Source organism: Colletotrichum costaricense (assembly GCF_030867565.1).
Source record: "Colletotrichum costaricense strain IMI 309622 chromosome Unknown Scaffold_4.1, whole genome shotgun sequence".
NCBI lineage: Eukaryota > Fungi > Ascomycota > Sordariomycetes > Glomerellales > Glomerellaceae > Colletotrichum > Colletotrichum costaricense.
In genome coordinates, this window is record NW_026848233.1 from 725,531 (window position 1) to 741,510 (window position 15,980).

The 15,980-nt window shown below is 51.7% G+C and overlaps 7 protein-coding genes across 7 annotated transcripts; 2 read left to right on the forward strand and 5 right to left on the reverse strand.

The window, feature by feature from the left end:
• Positions 1 to 1,232: 1,232 nt before the first annotated feature.
• On the forward strand, positions 1,233 to 1,836 carry CCOS01_04270 (intracellular hyphae protein 1; the record flags this gene model as incomplete). The annotated part of the gene is made up of 2 exons (XM_060452452.1): positions 1,233 to 1,295; positions 1,414 to 1,836. 2 exons carry the CDS (start codon positions 1,233 to 1,235, stop codon positions 1,834 to 1,836), a joined length of 486 nt encoding a protein of 161 aa, XP_060316410.1.
• Positions 1,837 to 2,395: 559 nt separating this feature from the next.
• CCOS01_04271 (uncharacterized protein) lies at positions 2,396 to 3,220 on the reverse strand (the record flags this gene model as incomplete). Its single annotated transcript, XM_060452453.1, has 2 exons — positions 2,396 to 2,781; positions 2,839 to 3,220. 2 exons carry the CDS (start codon positions 3,218 to 3,220, stop codon positions 2,396 to 2,398), a joined length of 768 nt encoding a protein of 255 aa, XP_060316411.1.
• Positions 3,221 to 5,296: 2,076 nt separating this feature from the next.
• On the reverse strand, positions 5,297 to 6,139 carry CCOS01_04272 (uncharacterized protein; the record flags this gene model as incomplete). The annotated part of the gene is made up of 1 exon (XM_060452454.1): positions 5,297 to 6,139. The coding sequence occupies one exon, from the start codon at positions 6,137 to 6,139 to the stop codon at positions 5,297 to 5,299; it is 843 nt and encodes a 280-aa protein (XP_060316412.1).
• Positions 6,140 to 6,564: 425 nt separating this feature from the next.
• Positions 6,565 to 8,432, reverse strand: CCOS01_04273 (AMP-binding enzyme; the record flags this gene model as incomplete). The annotated part of the gene is made up of 4 exons (XM_060452455.1): positions 6,565 to 6,760; positions 6,818 to 6,942; positions 7,007 to 8,253; positions 8,336 to 8,432. The coding sequence occupies 4 exons, from the start codon at positions 8,430 to 8,432 to the stop codon at positions 6,565 to 6,567; spliced, it is 1,665 nt and encodes a 554-aa protein (XP_060316413.1).
• A 1,160-nt stretch (positions 8,433 to 9,592) lies between these two features.
• On the reverse strand, positions 9,593 to 11,465 carry CCOS01_04274 (sugar porter family MFS transporter; the record flags this gene model as incomplete). The annotated part of the gene is made up of 2 exons (XM_060452456.1): positions 9,593 to 11,034; positions 11,090 to 11,465. The coding sequence occupies 2 exons, from the start codon at positions 11,463 to 11,465 to the stop codon at positions 9,593 to 9,595; spliced, it is 1,818 nt and encodes a 605-aa protein (XP_060316414.1).
• A 1,253-nt stretch (positions 11,466 to 12,718) lies between these two features.
• Positions 12,719 to 13,642, forward strand: CCOS01_04275 (uncharacterized protein; the record flags this gene model as incomplete). Its single annotated transcript, XM_060452457.1, has 1 exon — positions 12,719 to 13,642. One exon carries the CDS (start codon positions 12,719 to 12,721, stop codon positions 13,640 to 13,642), a length of 924 nt encoding a protein of 307 aa, XP_060316415.1.
• A 315-nt stretch (positions 13,643 to 13,957) lies between these two features.
• CCOS01_04276 (uncharacterized protein) lies at positions 13,958 to 15,797 on the reverse strand (the record flags this gene model as incomplete). Its single annotated transcript, XM_060452458.1, has 2 exons — positions 13,958 to 15,160; positions 15,213 to 15,797. 2 exons carry the CDS (start codon positions 15,795 to 15,797, stop codon positions 13,958 to 13,960), a joined length of 1,788 nt encoding a protein of 595 aa, XP_060316416.1.
• Between the last annotated feature and the right edge of the window lie 183 nt (positions 15,798 to 15,980).

A 15,980-nucleotide genomic window follows, 5' to 3' on the forward strand; every position in this document is an offset into this window, starting at 1 on the left:
ATCAGTCCGAGACCGATCTGGGAAATCCCTAGACGATTTTCGGTCGAAAGTGGAGAGGCCGTCCATCGTGTCTACGGGATGTGAAGGAATATCCCAATATTTCGAACCATCAAGTAACTGTCGAAGTTGAGCATTTAAAGTCATCTAGAGTACGTCTAGGCAATGGTGTTATCGGGAAGTGAGTGAGCAGAAATGCTTGGGCAGATAATTTCGATGCAAACAGTTGAGCCAGGCTTTGCGAGAGATGAGACGATGGTTCGGACGGTGAGGGTGGGGTGACCTTGAATGAGCCTCAAACCTTGATTGATTGCCCCAGTTATATGCTCCGCGTAATAACCCGTCAACGCTGGGTCGCGAACACGGAGCCGTCCAGTACTTCGACTTTATCAGGAGACTTCAGGCTGTGGAGGGTAAGTTTGCTTTAAGTCCAAGTTTACTATTCGAATTTCATCTTAACATGTGCTATTGTCTCCAACTCCTAAAGTCTTCGGGTCGGAAACGCCAATGCTCGGCCATCGTCAGCTCGCTGGCGCCAAAGTCATGGAGTCGAGGAGAGCCACGTCACCTAATGAAATGTAAAAATTGCACAGAAGGGATATTGAGTGAATTCATATTGAAATTCTAGAAACATCGTTCTGGCCTCCTGGCAACCGCAGCAAATTTGCAAGGGCCTCCCCAGACCCAACGTCTGGCACGAGTCAATCAGGGGGCCACGATCTCCAGAAATTTAGGTTTACTTGCTTGGCTTGCCAGGAACACGATCATGCCCGAGTCTCCGAGTGACCCAAGCCCATGGCTCAGGAAGTGCCTCTCACTCCAAGCGCGAATTCGCTGCTCGCAACAGCCTCGTTTACTGTTGCTTGTTGTCTCGCGCCTTGACACATTGCGAATTAGCCTGAACAAAACACGGAGAGCTTCATCACACAGCCCCTCCTTGAACAAGCCCCTAACCAATCTGCCCCCACAAACAGACACTGCCGTTGCCAAGTGTTCCTTCACGGGATCTAGAATGCTAGCGTCCGAACTGTTGGTTCCCTCTTCTCTCAGGGGCTGTTGATTTCCATATAAGTAGGGCGAGAGATCGTCGAGTACTACTGATCTTTTAGGAAGCCATCATCAGCATCTAGCCTCTCGATCCAGTCTCTCTCTATACCAACACAATCGTTTCGATACTACCAACTTTCATTCCTTCGCTCAACTCCAATAATCTTGATTCTCCCAAATCAGCCACAATGCAGTTCACTTCCGCCCTCTTCTCAGTCCTCGCCATCGCCGGCCTGGCCGCTGCCCTTCCTGTAAGCTACCTCAACTTCTAGCATCATATCAGTTGAAATGATCTTCCACACCATGAACGACCGAGCTCAGCTACGGTTTAACATAAATGAAGATGAACTCAAACTAACAATCAAACAGCAGGCAACTCCTACCGCCACGGCCTCGGCGACCGCCACCCCTACCTGCTCCCCCGGCCCCACCATCGACTACACTGTCGTCTCCAACGACACCCTGACCATCATCTCCCAGAAGTACAGCTCTGGCATCTGCGACATCGCCAACGCCAGCAACCTCACCAACCCCAACTTCATTGCCCTTGGCCAGGTCCTCAAGGTACCCACCTACGTCTGCAACCCCGACAACACCTCCTGCTTGTCCAAGCCCGGCACCGGTACCTGTGTTGAGGGCGGCGCGGCCACCTACACCATCGTTGCCGGCGACACCTTCTTCATCGTCGCCGAGCGTCTCGGCCTTGATGTCAACGTTCTCCTTGCTGCCAACCAGGGTGTCGACCCTCTTCTGCTCCAAGTTGGCGATGTCATCAATATTCCCGTCTGTTAAAGAGCTCCCACGCTATGGATCTGGTGAATTTGTCTCGCAACAGGAACATTGGATTGACAAGATTGTCTGGGCCGAACTTGTAGAGTGGTATAGATCGTAGCTTACTGCACTAAAATTGAGCTGGATACAATCATTCACTTGCTGCCATCTATTTAACACCTGCGACATGTGTACTCTGAGTCTCCAATAACGTGAGCAGTCTTGATGTTATAGTAGTTACTTGTACCTAGCCAGCGCTACTGATAAACAGGCGCGAGGAAGGTTTTTGCGGTTTCCTCCACCTGTCATAGAAACCAAAGTACTTTGTATGAAACTAGCCAGCTCAACTCTCCCTCTCCCGATATCATTATATGAACAACTTTCGTTCAATTGCAATATATATAGCACCGTGCATGATCGAACTGATAAATTGATTTGAAACATCTCTGCGTACATAACTGATTCCGTAAGGCCTTGAGACATCAGATGTGACCATTGTTTGGGCCATGTTAGACAGATTTTGACGGTAATGACCACATTCAATGGCACAAGCTTTCAACGTGTACAAGCCCTCCACAGTTTACTGGTTGTAGTACATGTAAATATCCTTAATCTTGAAGTCGGCCTGGGTGGCAGGGGGTCCGGCACTCCATCCCTTGTCGCCGTTGGACCAGTTGTTAAAAACCCAAGGACCACTGGCAGAGGGCACGTCACCAGTCGTAGTCCATACCTGGACGCCATCAACGTACCAGGTAACGCGGCCGGGAGTCCAGTCGAGACGGTACTCGTGCTCGGTGGTAGTTGGGCTGGCAGGGGGTGAGATGGCGTTGTATGTCTTGATACCATCTCCATCAGCATCCTGGTTCGTGAGCCAGAGTTTGCGAGTTCCTTGGTTGCTAAGGGAAGCCGGATCAGAAAGCCACTCGATGTCAGTCTCTTGGCTGTCACTCTGATAGAAGAAAGCCCCTATAGTCGATTGTTAGTACCGAGTGGCAGATTCTGGGGCGCGAATACGTGACTTACCGTTGCAGACTCCAGCAGGCTCACTGAAGATAGCGACAGTACGAACTGAGGCGTACTTGACGTTGAAGGTCGTGGAGACCTCGGCTGCGCTGTAAGGCATGACTGTCTGGCCGCCAGGAACCTTAAGATTCATATACCCACTGCCGACAACCACATTGGCTGCGTCGAAGCGATGGGTTGGCGGGTCAGAAATGTTCCATGTGCTCTTGTAGAGGCCACTGGGAAGGGTAGTGCCACTGGCAAAGTTGAAAATCTGGCGCTTGGCATATGCGTAGCCGTCCACAACGTATTGGCCATTTGTAACAGTCGGCGCAGGAGACCGAGTCAAAGCAAGGACTGGGGTGATTGCCACGAGGGCAGATGCGATAAATGAGAAGTGCATTGTGATTTGAATGATCTACGAGAATAGGGGGTTTGGTCTGGATAGCTTGAGTTTCTCTTCCATCCTATTTTCCAGTGAGTAACACTGAGTTACTTATAGTCTTCAAACATAGTATCTACTTCACTTCGCGAGGTCTAGCCAGGCCTCATAGCCTGGGCACGTCATGATCAGTTTCTCGACGATGAGAACGCAACGTTGCCTGAATCCTGCAACGCAAGTCCATTGCATCTCGCATGTCCCCTGCATACTGGCCGATGACCTGCTTGAAGGAAGGCGAGGGCATCCGAGGAGACGAATGACGCTCTCGCGAACTAACAGGGTCATGAAGGTGGGTAGCGCACTTTCTCAAGGGATGGAAATCGGAAATCACTCAAGGCTCCGCGCAGCCAAGAAGAAGTGGTCCCTTCCAACCACCAATCGTAACATCCCGCTGCGAAACATGTAGCACACCCCTCCAGACCATTTCGAGCAGTTCTCTCATTGCCAAGTCCGAGCCTGAAGGGTCTATGAGGCTGGATTTACGCTGACGGGTGTGGCGTTGGCATGCGAATGCAAAGCTGGCATTCTCCCTTGCCTCGATCGGCTCGGAGTTTCCATATGATAATACCGGGTTCTAGGGAAGTCAGCCTTCACCTTTACTCCCTTGATATTGCCATCGGCCGAGAAAAAGTCCGCACTTGATTATCGTCACAACCTTAATCAGGGCGAGAAGTAAGACATCCTAGAACTCCGCGGTCGATGGCGGTAAACTGCAGCGATGGCAGGAGCTGCATGACCGAGTTCGATGAGGAATCATCCACGCGCCTACAGCGGCAATCCTCTCCATCTAAGGACCGAAGCCCCTGCTTCTCGGACTAGAAGCCCGCAGCCGCTCCCTTGACGGGCTGTCCCGCCCCGCTGCCGGAGTAACACGCGTTTTGCCGACTGGTCTACTTTATCTCACGTCAGTGCAGGCACCCCGAACTCTATCTGACTACATCCTGACCCCGCCTGATATGTCGGTCAGCAATGGTCTATCTTATCTATTGGTAGAATCACGTCCTGAAGCATCAGAGCTGATGAATCGTGTCATTCCTCGCTCCATCCACCCATGAAGGCGGGTTGCCGATGATGCTCCGGTGGTCTGGAAGAAGAGTGGATGGCCACATTGCATCAAATCCTAATATTTGGGTCATGGTCAAGATGGGATGAACTAACACCAAGTGAAATAGGAAGGTGGGGGGAGACAGACGATCGTCTTGTCTCGGCTCCTCACGGAATCGCCTAACTGGCGAGACCCAGCTGCAAGGTGGTGGACAAGAAAATCACCTCGTCAGCCTCGGCCTGCCTAGAAATGTGACAAAGTCGATAAATGTGATCACTGTCTCACAAAATGTGATGCAATGACCTCATATCTTGAGTCCAGACCACGATGTGCACTCTGTTTGGAGAATGGTTCGACTAAAGCAAGGCCCGGCTGTAGGCTGTACGAGTTCGTGCAGGCTGGCACAGCTGGAAGGCCGGCCGGGCCTTCGAACAAATCCATCTGACTTGTAAAAATGCTGCAGGAGCTTCTCGAAGGATCAATATCATAAGTGCCCGGTCAGCAATACGAGTACTTCGGCGAGAGCTCCAAGTTGAGATAGGCCCTAATTCTCACATGTTGAGGCGGAACTTTGTCCACTGCGAACCAGCCCTTCACGCTTCATCGCGCTTCAATTGTTTGTGAGGGATTCTTTCGAGTCAAAATCTTAGCAAGCTTATCAAATGAATGGCCATGTTGCGTCTAATCTTGATCCTCAATGTTTGGATCCTCGTGGTGGAGAGATGACTACCGTCGACACACTATCTTCTAGTTTATCGTGAGGAGTCCATGCTAGGCATATCTCCTGCTTAATCATTGTTAATCAATGGTGCTACGGGACCGGTAATTTTACTCGCCACAGGTTTGATGGTTTTGAAGACATTATATTGCAGGTACATGATGTTGTATAAGCCTCTTCCAGAAAGACACATGTAAAATTCGCTATTTATGAATACTACTTCATTATATCCTATTTTGCTCTTTCTACTTTTGGTACCGACTTTTCTCCTCCCTTACTTCGAAGTACCCATAACCTTCTTCCGCATTGTTCCTCGAGTAAGATGGTTCAGGGGAGCTGGTTCATACTTCAACTTCTTCTTCTTCTTGTTCACTACCACGGGCACGACCTGCTTCTGAGCTGCGAGCAGAAGTGCACGTCGAGCTGCTGTTTGAACTGCTGTCTGGCCTGTGCCTTCCTCCGAGATAACAGAAAGAGGTCGGTGGGCAGTGTATGGCGGAGGATCGTAGCTGATAGGCCAAACTGCAGCATAAGGGTGCATATTATTCCCGGCGTTGACCACATGCGAGTGATTGCTCCCGTCGACAAATGTTGTAGAAGGGTCTGCTTGGCCACTGCTTCCTTCATGTTCGCTTCTGTGAGGGCTTTGGGAGCCGGATCTGCTGGAGTTGGGACTCGGTGTGTTCAGCTGAGATCCCTCAGCGTGCTCGTCCATCGTAGTGCCGCTATAGTGGGACGAGGCGCCGGGGCTGGTGTCCCGAGAGGTTGATTGGCTAGAGGGAACGGGCTTGCGTCTGATCTCGAGTGGTGTCAGGTGCTGATTTTGAAGATGAAGGTGCCACTGATCACCATATCTCTCTCGATAGGCGGCCTCGACGATCTGGTTGACGAGGGCCTGCTCTCTCATTCTCTCTTCTTCCATACTTTGCGTGAGTTGGAGAAGGCGTCGGTTTTCCTGCTCGATGGGAGTCAAATTCGTCGGAGCGTTATAGGTAGTTGGACCAACTGTGGCAGGGGAATATGGCATAGGCTGCTGCACATGGGTTGATGATTGAGGAGGAGGCCTCGGTTTTCCCGCACCGGAACGACGATTTCTGATAGATGCTAAGAGTCCCATGGTTGCGGTTTCCGAAGAGGTGATGTGCAATTATGATGACGACAGAAGTAATTAGTGATGTTGATGTCCCAGAGATCCAATATGGATTAGATGTAACACAGATGCAGGTTAAAGGATGAAGGTGCGGATGGCAAGAAGAAGTGTCAAGGGGAATTTCTCATAGCATACCTAGAGCAATAACCTTCGGAGATAGATCCAAAATGGCCCTACCAGACGTAGAAGGACTCTGGTACTTACCATCGCGGCCTGGACTACCAAGAACGGCAGCGGACGTTAGAGTTCATGTTGAACTTTACGTGGACTTCGGAGAAAGGACCTTCAGACAAAACTTAATGTTAAGTCCCAAGGCATCAACAGCGCATGGCATTTCATGAAGTGAGGCTTTCTCTGTTCACATTCTTTATGGGCTGTCTATCTCAGTTCTATCAGAGCTTCGCGCCAGCCTCGCGCTTCACAAGTGCCCTTAGATCTTTGCGCAAGATCTTTCCAGAGGGACTCTTTGGGATGGCATCAATAAAAATCACGCCGCCACGAAGTTTCTTGTAACTAGCAACCTGATCTGCCACCCACTTCTGGATTTCTTCGGCAGAAATCTTTTTCTTATCGGCGACCACATAAGCTCTAGAAGGACGTTAGTTCACTGGTTTATGCTGGCTAACGGAGTTGGAAGTTGCGTACCTTGGAAGCTCGGTGCCTTCGCCTTCGACGCCAATGACGGCCGCATCTTGGATCTTCGGGTGCGTGACCAGTAATGCTTCAAGTTCGGCTGGAGCCACCTGGAAACCGTTGTATTTGATGAGTTCCTGAGGTTTGTTAGCTATAGTTCCATCCGAGGTAGCGCGTACCAAGAAAGCAAATAACACGAACCTTTTTCCGATCCACGAAGTAGAACTTTCCATCCTTGAACGACAATCGGTCGCCAGTGCAGAACCAACCATCAACAAATGCCTCCTTATTGGCCTTATCGTTCTTGTAGTACCCCTTGGTGATGATTGGCCCACGGCACCACATCTCTCCCGGCTGACCAACCTCGACGTCCTTCCCCTCATCATCGACGAGCCGAGCTTCGCAGTTGGCCACAATCATGGACACGCTTCCCGTGTCATCTGTGAGATGGCGGGGAAGAATCGTGAACCCGCCGGTAGTTTCGCTGAGACCCCACGTCTGGCCGAGGATCGCTTTTCCCTTGCCCATTTTTCGCTGTGCTTCGGCTTGGGTTTCGCCTCCTAGGGCCGCGGCTCCCGTGAGAGCGAATTCCACGGTGTCGAGATGATCCTTGACCAGCGGTGATTTCGCAATCATGAGATAGATAGGCGGCACGCTGAAGAAGGATGTGATTTTGTACTTTTTCGCGTAGTCTAGAAATTCCACAAAGTTGAACTTCTTCATCCAGTAGACGATGCCGCCCATGAAGGTCTGGTTGACGATGTAGGCTTGGAGACCAGAGATGTGAGCTGCCGGTAAATGTGCGAGCGTGATGTACTCCATCTTCGGGTGCGTCTTGTAATATTCTATCGTCGGCGTCGAGATGAACATGGTCTGCGCAATCATGTTTGCATGAGAGATTCTGACCGCCTTTGGGATACCAGTCGTGCCACTGCTGTAGATGTAACAGCCGACAGTGTTTTCGAGTCTCGTTTGGTCCGTCACCCGTTCCCAGTCGAGCTCCTGTGACGAAAGAGGCACACGCTTATCCGTCTTAGCCTCGAAGAGCTGGAACTCGTGGCTATCGCCGATGTAGAGAATCCGATCGTCGGGTAGTCCCGCAGCTGATCCACCAGCAGCGGCGAGCGCCTTGAGGTCAGGGCTGCAGATGACCATCTTGCTCTCGGTGAGGTTGATCTGACGCGCGACCTCTGGCGGGGTTGAGGACGGCGTTGACGCCGCGACGGTGCCGCCCGCTGCCATGATACCGTAGAAGACGGTGGGAGCCATGTAGTGGCCTGTGAAGATGACCTGCACCACGTCACCCTTGTTGATGCCGTACTGGTGGCGGAGGGTGTGACCAAGCTGTTTGAGAGCCTTTACTAGGCGGGATTTGGTGATTGATCTGGATGGATCGGCCGCGTCGGCGTGGAGGACTGTGTCATCGCGCAGTCTTTCATTTGGTGAGTCTGCATCCTGTCAGTACGTGTGTTTGGCGAACAGTGGAGGATGCTGTTGTGTGTTAAAGGTCTGCGTGACTGTGAGACTCACCGAATAGAAATGTGAGGAGGTCGACTTTGGGGAGATCGATGTGATCCGGGGACTTGTAAATGGTCTGGCCGCCCCGCTTCTCTACAACAGTCGCCATCTTGAGTGATGCCGGTTTCCAAGATCTGGAACGCGTTGTTAGGATAATATCTCAGGCCTGCAACGCAGATAGATAGGTCGTGTCTGAAGCTCTGCTCTACTATAAAGTATTTCCAGCTTGGTGTGTGCTCGCGTCAACGCAGAAAGGGGGAGAGGTAGGTGAGATGGAGATGAGCAGCCTCAAGAAGGTTAAATTGGAGTCAGGGTGAGACGTCGGAGGAAGTGATTGTCAGAGGTCAATGCACGCGGAACGAATTACTACTCAGTAAATCAGACGTGAAGAAGTGAGTTTTTGGAGAAGAGCTGACCGAGAAAAGAAGACGTTGTGTGAATCGAGCAGCTCACTAAGATAGCTTTCCCCGCATTGCATCTGTTATCAAGATCCGGGCCCGTCTCATGCACCGAAGCCGTGGGAAGCCGCAGGTTAGTCCCCGCGCACGCGTTTCGCGAAACCATAGCTAATTAGAATGGCCGCCCAGTGCCGAGGATGATTCTACACAGAGGGAGGATCGTTGCTCTGCCCGCTCGCCGACGTTCCAGTCTGCTTACTCGTTGGGGTAACCGCTTCGTTAGCGTCGAGTCTCCGAAGCTTGCCAGCGTGTTGGCTGCGCCCTGACGCCCTTTGGTGGGGGAGAGCAAGCTTGACCGGGGTCGGTGTGTGTGTGTGTGTTTTGCCCTTTTGCCTCTAGGCTGTGGATGTGCGGGGAGATTCCGTGGCGTTGAGCTATGATCCCTGCTCTTCGTGTGAGCTTCTGCCGGATTTGAATCGAGGTTGACGAGTCAAAAGATCGAGGCATCTGATGTACAAGCGCTACTTCAGCTGAAATGTTTACCATTGACAAGACCTCGGGATAGTGACTTCGAGTGTGCGCATAGTCATGAGCTACGTCAGGTATCCAGACTCAGGGCTCACAAATCTCAAATTTCCAAGAAACGCTCGCTGACCGGGATCTCTGGATCCAGGTGAACAGGTGAACAGCGACTGCGCAAGACATCGAGTGATAAACAGGAAGAAACCACTATTGTTCAATGGCAAGTCTTCCCAATCGGACAAGAAGTGATACTTGTGATTCCTTCTCTTCATACAAGTACCTAAGCACTTTATCTATTGCTGTGTCCTCTCATCCAGTAGCTGAATCCTACAGGAGAACATGAAGAAACTCATCGAGAGTTAGGTGGTGACACTTTCTCATAGCCTCCTTCAAAAACATCCACCTCCGTCTTGTCAAACTGCCTCGTCGCGGTATTGTTGTGAAAGAGATAATCCAGCTCCTCGTACGTGCGCCCCTTTGTTTCCGGCAGCCGGAAAAATGCCCACACAAATGTGAGAAACGCCGAGGTTCCCCAGACGAAACCCGTAGTACCCTTGAGATTCAACGCGTTCGGATTGATAAAAAATGGCTGGAAGGCGTTTGCCAGTAGATTCATCACATAATAGGTAGACCTCGCGACACAAATGGTCTTCTGCCGTAGACGCGTAGATCCAACCTCGGCTGGGATAGCCCACCCAAGCTGACCGACCGATAGCTGGAAGATAAAAGTCCATACCAGGGTAAGACAGGCTTGGACCCAGCCTATGGGTGACGATGGTGCATTCGGCAACCGGCCTATCCTGTCGAGGACACCGATGATGAAGAGTATAGTGGACATGCTAAACATGCCCCAGAGATAGATGCGACGACGGCCAAAGTACGGCATCAGCGCGACCCAATTGACGACGGTCCCCACCAGAGCTAGCGCGGTACCGCCGACATTGAGGTTATAATCATCTTGCGGGTTCAGCCCGGCTTGCTGAAAGAAGTATACTGAGTTGTAGGCGAAGCTCGAGCCGGAGAGGACTTGGCCTGCGAATGCTACGCATGCGATCTCTGTGCGGCGACGTTCGACGCCGCGGAAGCAGTCCCAGTAGGTTGTTCCTGTCTGGTGCTCCTGCTCCATTCTATCGGTTTCTATGATTTCACGTAGACGGACTTTGGCGTCTAGGTTGTTAACTTTTCGCCTTTGGAGACGTAGCAATGCCTTCTCCGCCTTGTCGAGCTGGCCGGTCCTGACAAGATGCCATGGGGACTCCGGAGCAAATACCAGCAGCGGGATAAGCAGTACCGGCCAGGACCATTGTAATGCGAACGGGATTCGATAGGACCACTCGTCTTTCCGCGGCAGTAGCCCCGCGAGTACGGCCGCGGACATGAGCTGGCCGATGATGAAGCACATGTTGGTCCACGTAGTCAGATACACCCGCAGCGTCAACGGCAAGACCTCAGACGCATACGCGGGTGCTGAGGATGCGAAGACGCCCCAGGGCAGGCCGCACGCGATCTGACCAAGCATGAGCATGGTCTTATTGGTTGCAAAGAAGGTGATGAAGATGCAGCCGGAGAGTACGAAGAGAGAGCTGATGAGGGCTGTCTTTTGGCCGCACCGCTCAACGAGGAAGCCGTTGGCGATGACGCCGATGATGCAGCCAAAGGTGCTGCTGTTGCCGAGGACAGCTTGCCAGAGGGCGGAGAGCTGGTCTCGACCTTCATTATCTTTGCCATCGCCGAACTTCTTTGCGAATTCTGGGTGGGCGAAGAAGCTGCCGATGAGGATGGTGTCGTAGCCTATGAACTCATTAGCTTGGAGTACTCACGTAGTTGTCTCTAACGTTGAACCGACCTTCCATGATCACACATAGAGACACGACAAGACTCCAGAATACGGCCATCGGGTAGGCGCGGATGGCATCTCGTGGCGTCATGTTCCGCTCGGCGTTGATGGCATCCTGGAACCGTTGATCCATCTCTGACCGGGACTTGGCCGGACGAGAGCCCGAGCCGGCGGATGGCCCGGCTGTGGAGATTTCTTCGAGCTCGATGTCATCCGAAAGAAGAGATACGGCATCGTCGTCGGATAGAAGTGCGAAAGCTTCGTCGTCGGCATCGTTGGGGTCGGACGTTGAGTCAAATGACGACCTCGAGGAGCTAGAGCCCGGCCCTGAGGGTCCCGAGGGGAGTGGCTGGAAGCGGGCGCCGTCGCGAGAGGCGGATGCCATTATGATTCCAGTTGCAACTTATTGGCTCGGTGATTACAAGAGGGTGTCCTACGAGGCTCAAGGCTGTGAATTTGTGGCTCGCTCAGTTGCCCATAGCCGGAGGGTGATTTAAGCAGGCTGAGAGCTGGTGGTCAACGCTCCGGTGTGGAATGAAGCGATCTCATCACACTTGAATTTCTACAAGATGAGTGACGATTCAATGCGACGATGGGTTCTGCTACTTCGACATCCAATGCGTATGTCGTTGTTAGCTGCGCAAAGATGGACATGGATGAGCGCATGCTGCGTCCCCGAATGCCGTCAGCGATGCGCCGCCGGATGAGCTGGGAGAGCACAGGCGCGTTTCAGACGAGTCCGATTACTGCCAGCTGGTGACAGACGCAGCCGGAGACATTTCGACATTGCGAAAATTGCAATGGCCGGTCGGCTCCAAAGTTACTTTAGCTCCTTCATGGGGAGCAACAAGTCATCTTTCGATGCGATGAACAAAACCACTGTCCACAAATATTTTCTCGGCCTTCCTTGACCATGAGATACTCAACTTCAGCTGACAAAGATAGGTAGTGACGCTCGCAGCCTAATCCTTTCACGGCACGAAAGTCCCGGGTATGTTATTGCAAGAAACGGTGAGTTGTCTCATAAACTTCACAACGACAGGAGCTGGATTACTCAGATCTGGGATGCCTGTGGAGGGGAATTGCCCCAAATCAACAAAATGGGCAATTCAAAAGTCCGAAGCCTCGGAGCTGATGCATCCCAACGTGGCTAATTTACCCCCGAACCGCGCGGTGTGGACACCAACCAGCCACATCTGGTCAGGTTTCGGACCCTTTTAAGTTAGCTGATCCCAGGAGCTTAGCAATCAGCCACCCCATTTGTAAGTTGTCAGCAGCACTTTGGATGTTGTCTGTGCTCGCCGGATGCGTTTTCATGGTGGTGGAGGATCCAATGTCTCTGAAGGCTTACACACTATCCGGGTGCTGGAAGCAATAATGCATTGTTTGTTGAGCACGGAAACGGGAACACTACTTGTGCCTCATTGAGATCTGTCAGTATGTCAGAAATATTAAAGGATGGCATCTGCCCTCTTGTGGATGAAGGAAAGCAGCATAACACCACAGATCAATCACTCAAACAAAAAGACAAATTAAGTATCGAAGCTCAAGAATCAACTTCTACTATAAATCGCCAATCACCAATCCTCAATCGTCATTCAGCATTGAATCACTTCGAATTCAAAATTCAATCTAAAAATGTCTGGACAACAAGGACGCAAGATTGCCATCGTCGGTGCCAGTGGTAACCTCGGCGGGTTCACCCTCAACGCCCTCCTCGACAAGGGCATCCACACCATCACCGCCGTCTCCCGCGCCCAATCCTCCGCCACACTCCCAGCCGGCGTCATCGTCAAGAAGGGCGACTACTCTGACGAAGACTTCCTGGTTTCAGCGTTTCAAGGCCAGGATGTGCTGATCCTCCAACTCGGCTTCGACAGCTATATGACGGGCCAGGCGCCTCTCATCCGTGCTGCGGCCAAGGCCGGCGTCAAGTGGGTCGTGCCTACCGAATTCGGCTCCGACCCCGCGCCGTCCAAATTGCTCGAGGCCAGCCCCATGGTCGCGGGCAAGAAGCAGTTCCGCGATTTGACCGAGGAGCTGGGCATGAGCTGGATCGCCATTGTCAACAACCCTTGGTTCGACTGGTCTCTTGGTCAGGGATTCTGGGGCATCGATATCAAGAGCCGCTCTGCGAAGCTGTTTGATGGCGGAAACACGAAGCTCATCACCACCACTATTGGCACGACCGGAAAGGCCACCGCTGGTGTTCTGAGCTTGCCCGATGCTGAGCTTGAGCAGTTCCGGAACAGGCCTGTGTACTTGAAGTCTTTTTATATCAGCCAGAGGAATATGCTTGATAGCATCCTGCGAGCTACGGGCACGAAGGAGGCGGATTGGAAGGTTGAGATTTTGGACGCAGAGGCTGTTGTGGCTGATTCGAACGAGAAGTTCAAGAACGGGGATCACATGGCTATGTTGGTTGGCTTCTATGTCAACCACATGCGCGAGGGCTGGGGCGGTGACTACAGCGCCAAGGTCACCGACATGAACAAGCTTGGTGTGTCAGAGGAAGATCTGGATGAGGTTGTCAAGAGGGTTGTGAAGGAAATCGGGGCGTAGTGTATCCCCAACTGAATTTCTCGCAAAGTAATATCGTACTTGAGTACTCTACTTAGCAACCATTGAGTTTTACATGTAGTCTTATTCAGCTGACCGGAACAAGTGCGTCCACGTCGTGCATGGCTCTCACTATAAATGTGCATTTGATACTGTTCAACTTTTCCATATGAGAAATAAGAAAGTAGAGTCTAAAATAGTTGAGTCCGCTAGGAACAATTGTGATTGCTGCCAATTAACCCACGTGCAGACAAGAAAAACCAGCAATTTGCAGATAACAAAGAAAATCTACCAAATAAGCTTGGGGAGTTGAAAACCTCAGACTTCCCACTTCGCCATGTACCAGCCCAGATCGTTTACTTTCCATGAGTCGGTACTCCTCCCCCCTCTACCAGCAACGATACCCTTCCGAGCCTCAACACACGACCTCTCAACGGTGCTAATAAGACCTGCTGGGCCAGAACTGTAGACCCAAGCATGTCCGGCAGAATCCATTTTTGTGTGCTGGCCGGCAATGAGAGCTCCACGGATACATGAGGTGGGATCCAAACGGCCACTTTCCGAACTCACGTGGGCAACCACAGTAAGCTCCGGAACCGAAGATGCTGCCTCTTGAAGTTGAGCCCACTCCGTGATCGTCGTAGCCTCCTTATGACGCACAGCCCATACGAGAGTGAAGGCGGAGTTCGCTGGCCTCTTGTCCAACCACCATGATGCTAGACTCAAGGCGCCGGTGATTCCTGTTCCACCTACAACACAGACGATGTGGGAGGCACTCTTGAATCCGTCGTCGCCGACGCTGTAGGGCCCTTCAACTCGGACTTCAAGAGGTGTGCTCCCGAATGGTTGAGGAACGAGGGCGCCCAACCTCCAAGTCCACTCCTTGTTCAGCCTCTTTTGCTTCTTTCCGGTAGTGGGTTGCAAGAGGAAAGTGGGACCAGCTCCGCTGGAAGCAGAAACTGCAGCGGTGAATGCGTGGTTCTGTAATTTGCTGATGGATGGGATGCTGAGATAGTAGTAGCTAAGAGGTTCGTGCAGAGTTTCTCCCTTCTCCAGGACGAGGTCAAAAGTGCTCGCTGATGCGTTGTTTGAGACTGGCAGGTGTGTGAATATCCTGAGCCAATTGTTGCCTGCATTTTCCAGAGTCGCACCGGTCTTCGAGGCGAGACCGCCTGCCTGTCCGCCAAAGAGTCTACATGTCCAGTCGGCGACCCAGAGGTAGAGTCCCGGAAGAAGGAGATAGAAGTCGGTACTGGCATGGATGCATGCCGCGACGAAAATGATCAGACCGAATATGACATGGGTGTAGTAAAAGAAGTTGTAGTGGGTTCTCCGAATCCATGGAAGCGAGGTGACGATGATCAACCACACGGGCAAGATGGCAGCTATACCGGTGTATGTGGTCATGGTGAACCATTCGCTTCTTTGCTTGCTCTCCGACAGAGTCATTGCCGGATTGCCTGTGGCGAATGCTTCCTCCTTTGCCTCATCGCCGTCGCTGCTGGAATCTGTTGCATACAGCTACTACCTGTTAGAAATCGCACAAGGTGCCGGGACTGAACCAAAGACTTACAAGGTATGTAACTCCATGAGCGGTTGCTGATACCGAAAAGAGATAGGCAATGATCTTGTGCGCATATAATAGTGTGCTGTGATGCAACGAGAACCCCCTTCCAAGTAGACTGTTCCTAGAAACTGGGATCACCAATAGTCCGAGCAGGATATCGGCATAGTGACCAGTCACCCCCGTGATCGTGAGTCTAAGCTTAGCACTCGCCCATCCCAAGGGGTCTGCTCTGAAACCCCAGAAGTCCCGTTGAGCTGGCAGCCAGAACAGAGTCGTGGAGGCAACCACCGCGACTATCCAGATACTTGCCAAAAGACCACCAAAAGTGACACGTTTACCTCCCAAAGGTATGCGCATGACATGGTAACTACTTAGGGCATGAACCCACGTGGTATAAGATCGAAGGAGGAGAAAGCAGCCGAAGCCGGCGACTAAGCCGAAGTAGACTAAAAGGTGTAATCTAGTCTCGAATTCAAAGTAGTCCTCGGAGCAAAATGTTGCGTAACATGGTGCAAAGGTGAGTGCGATCGTCCCCGCGGAGGAGACGACAAATGTTAGGAGCAAGAACAGGATGTACACTGGTTGTTTCATGGTCGTTGATAATTGGAGGAAAATGTTGACGGTAGTGGTAGTATGAAGAGAACACAGGTATTAGGGAACAAGATCTAACGTGATTTCATTCGATCTACTTGAACTGGAATATCGTCAGTCCTTTAAGCCCAGTGGTGAGGGAAGCGTTCGTCAGCAAGACACTCCGTAAAGTTCAGATTGATT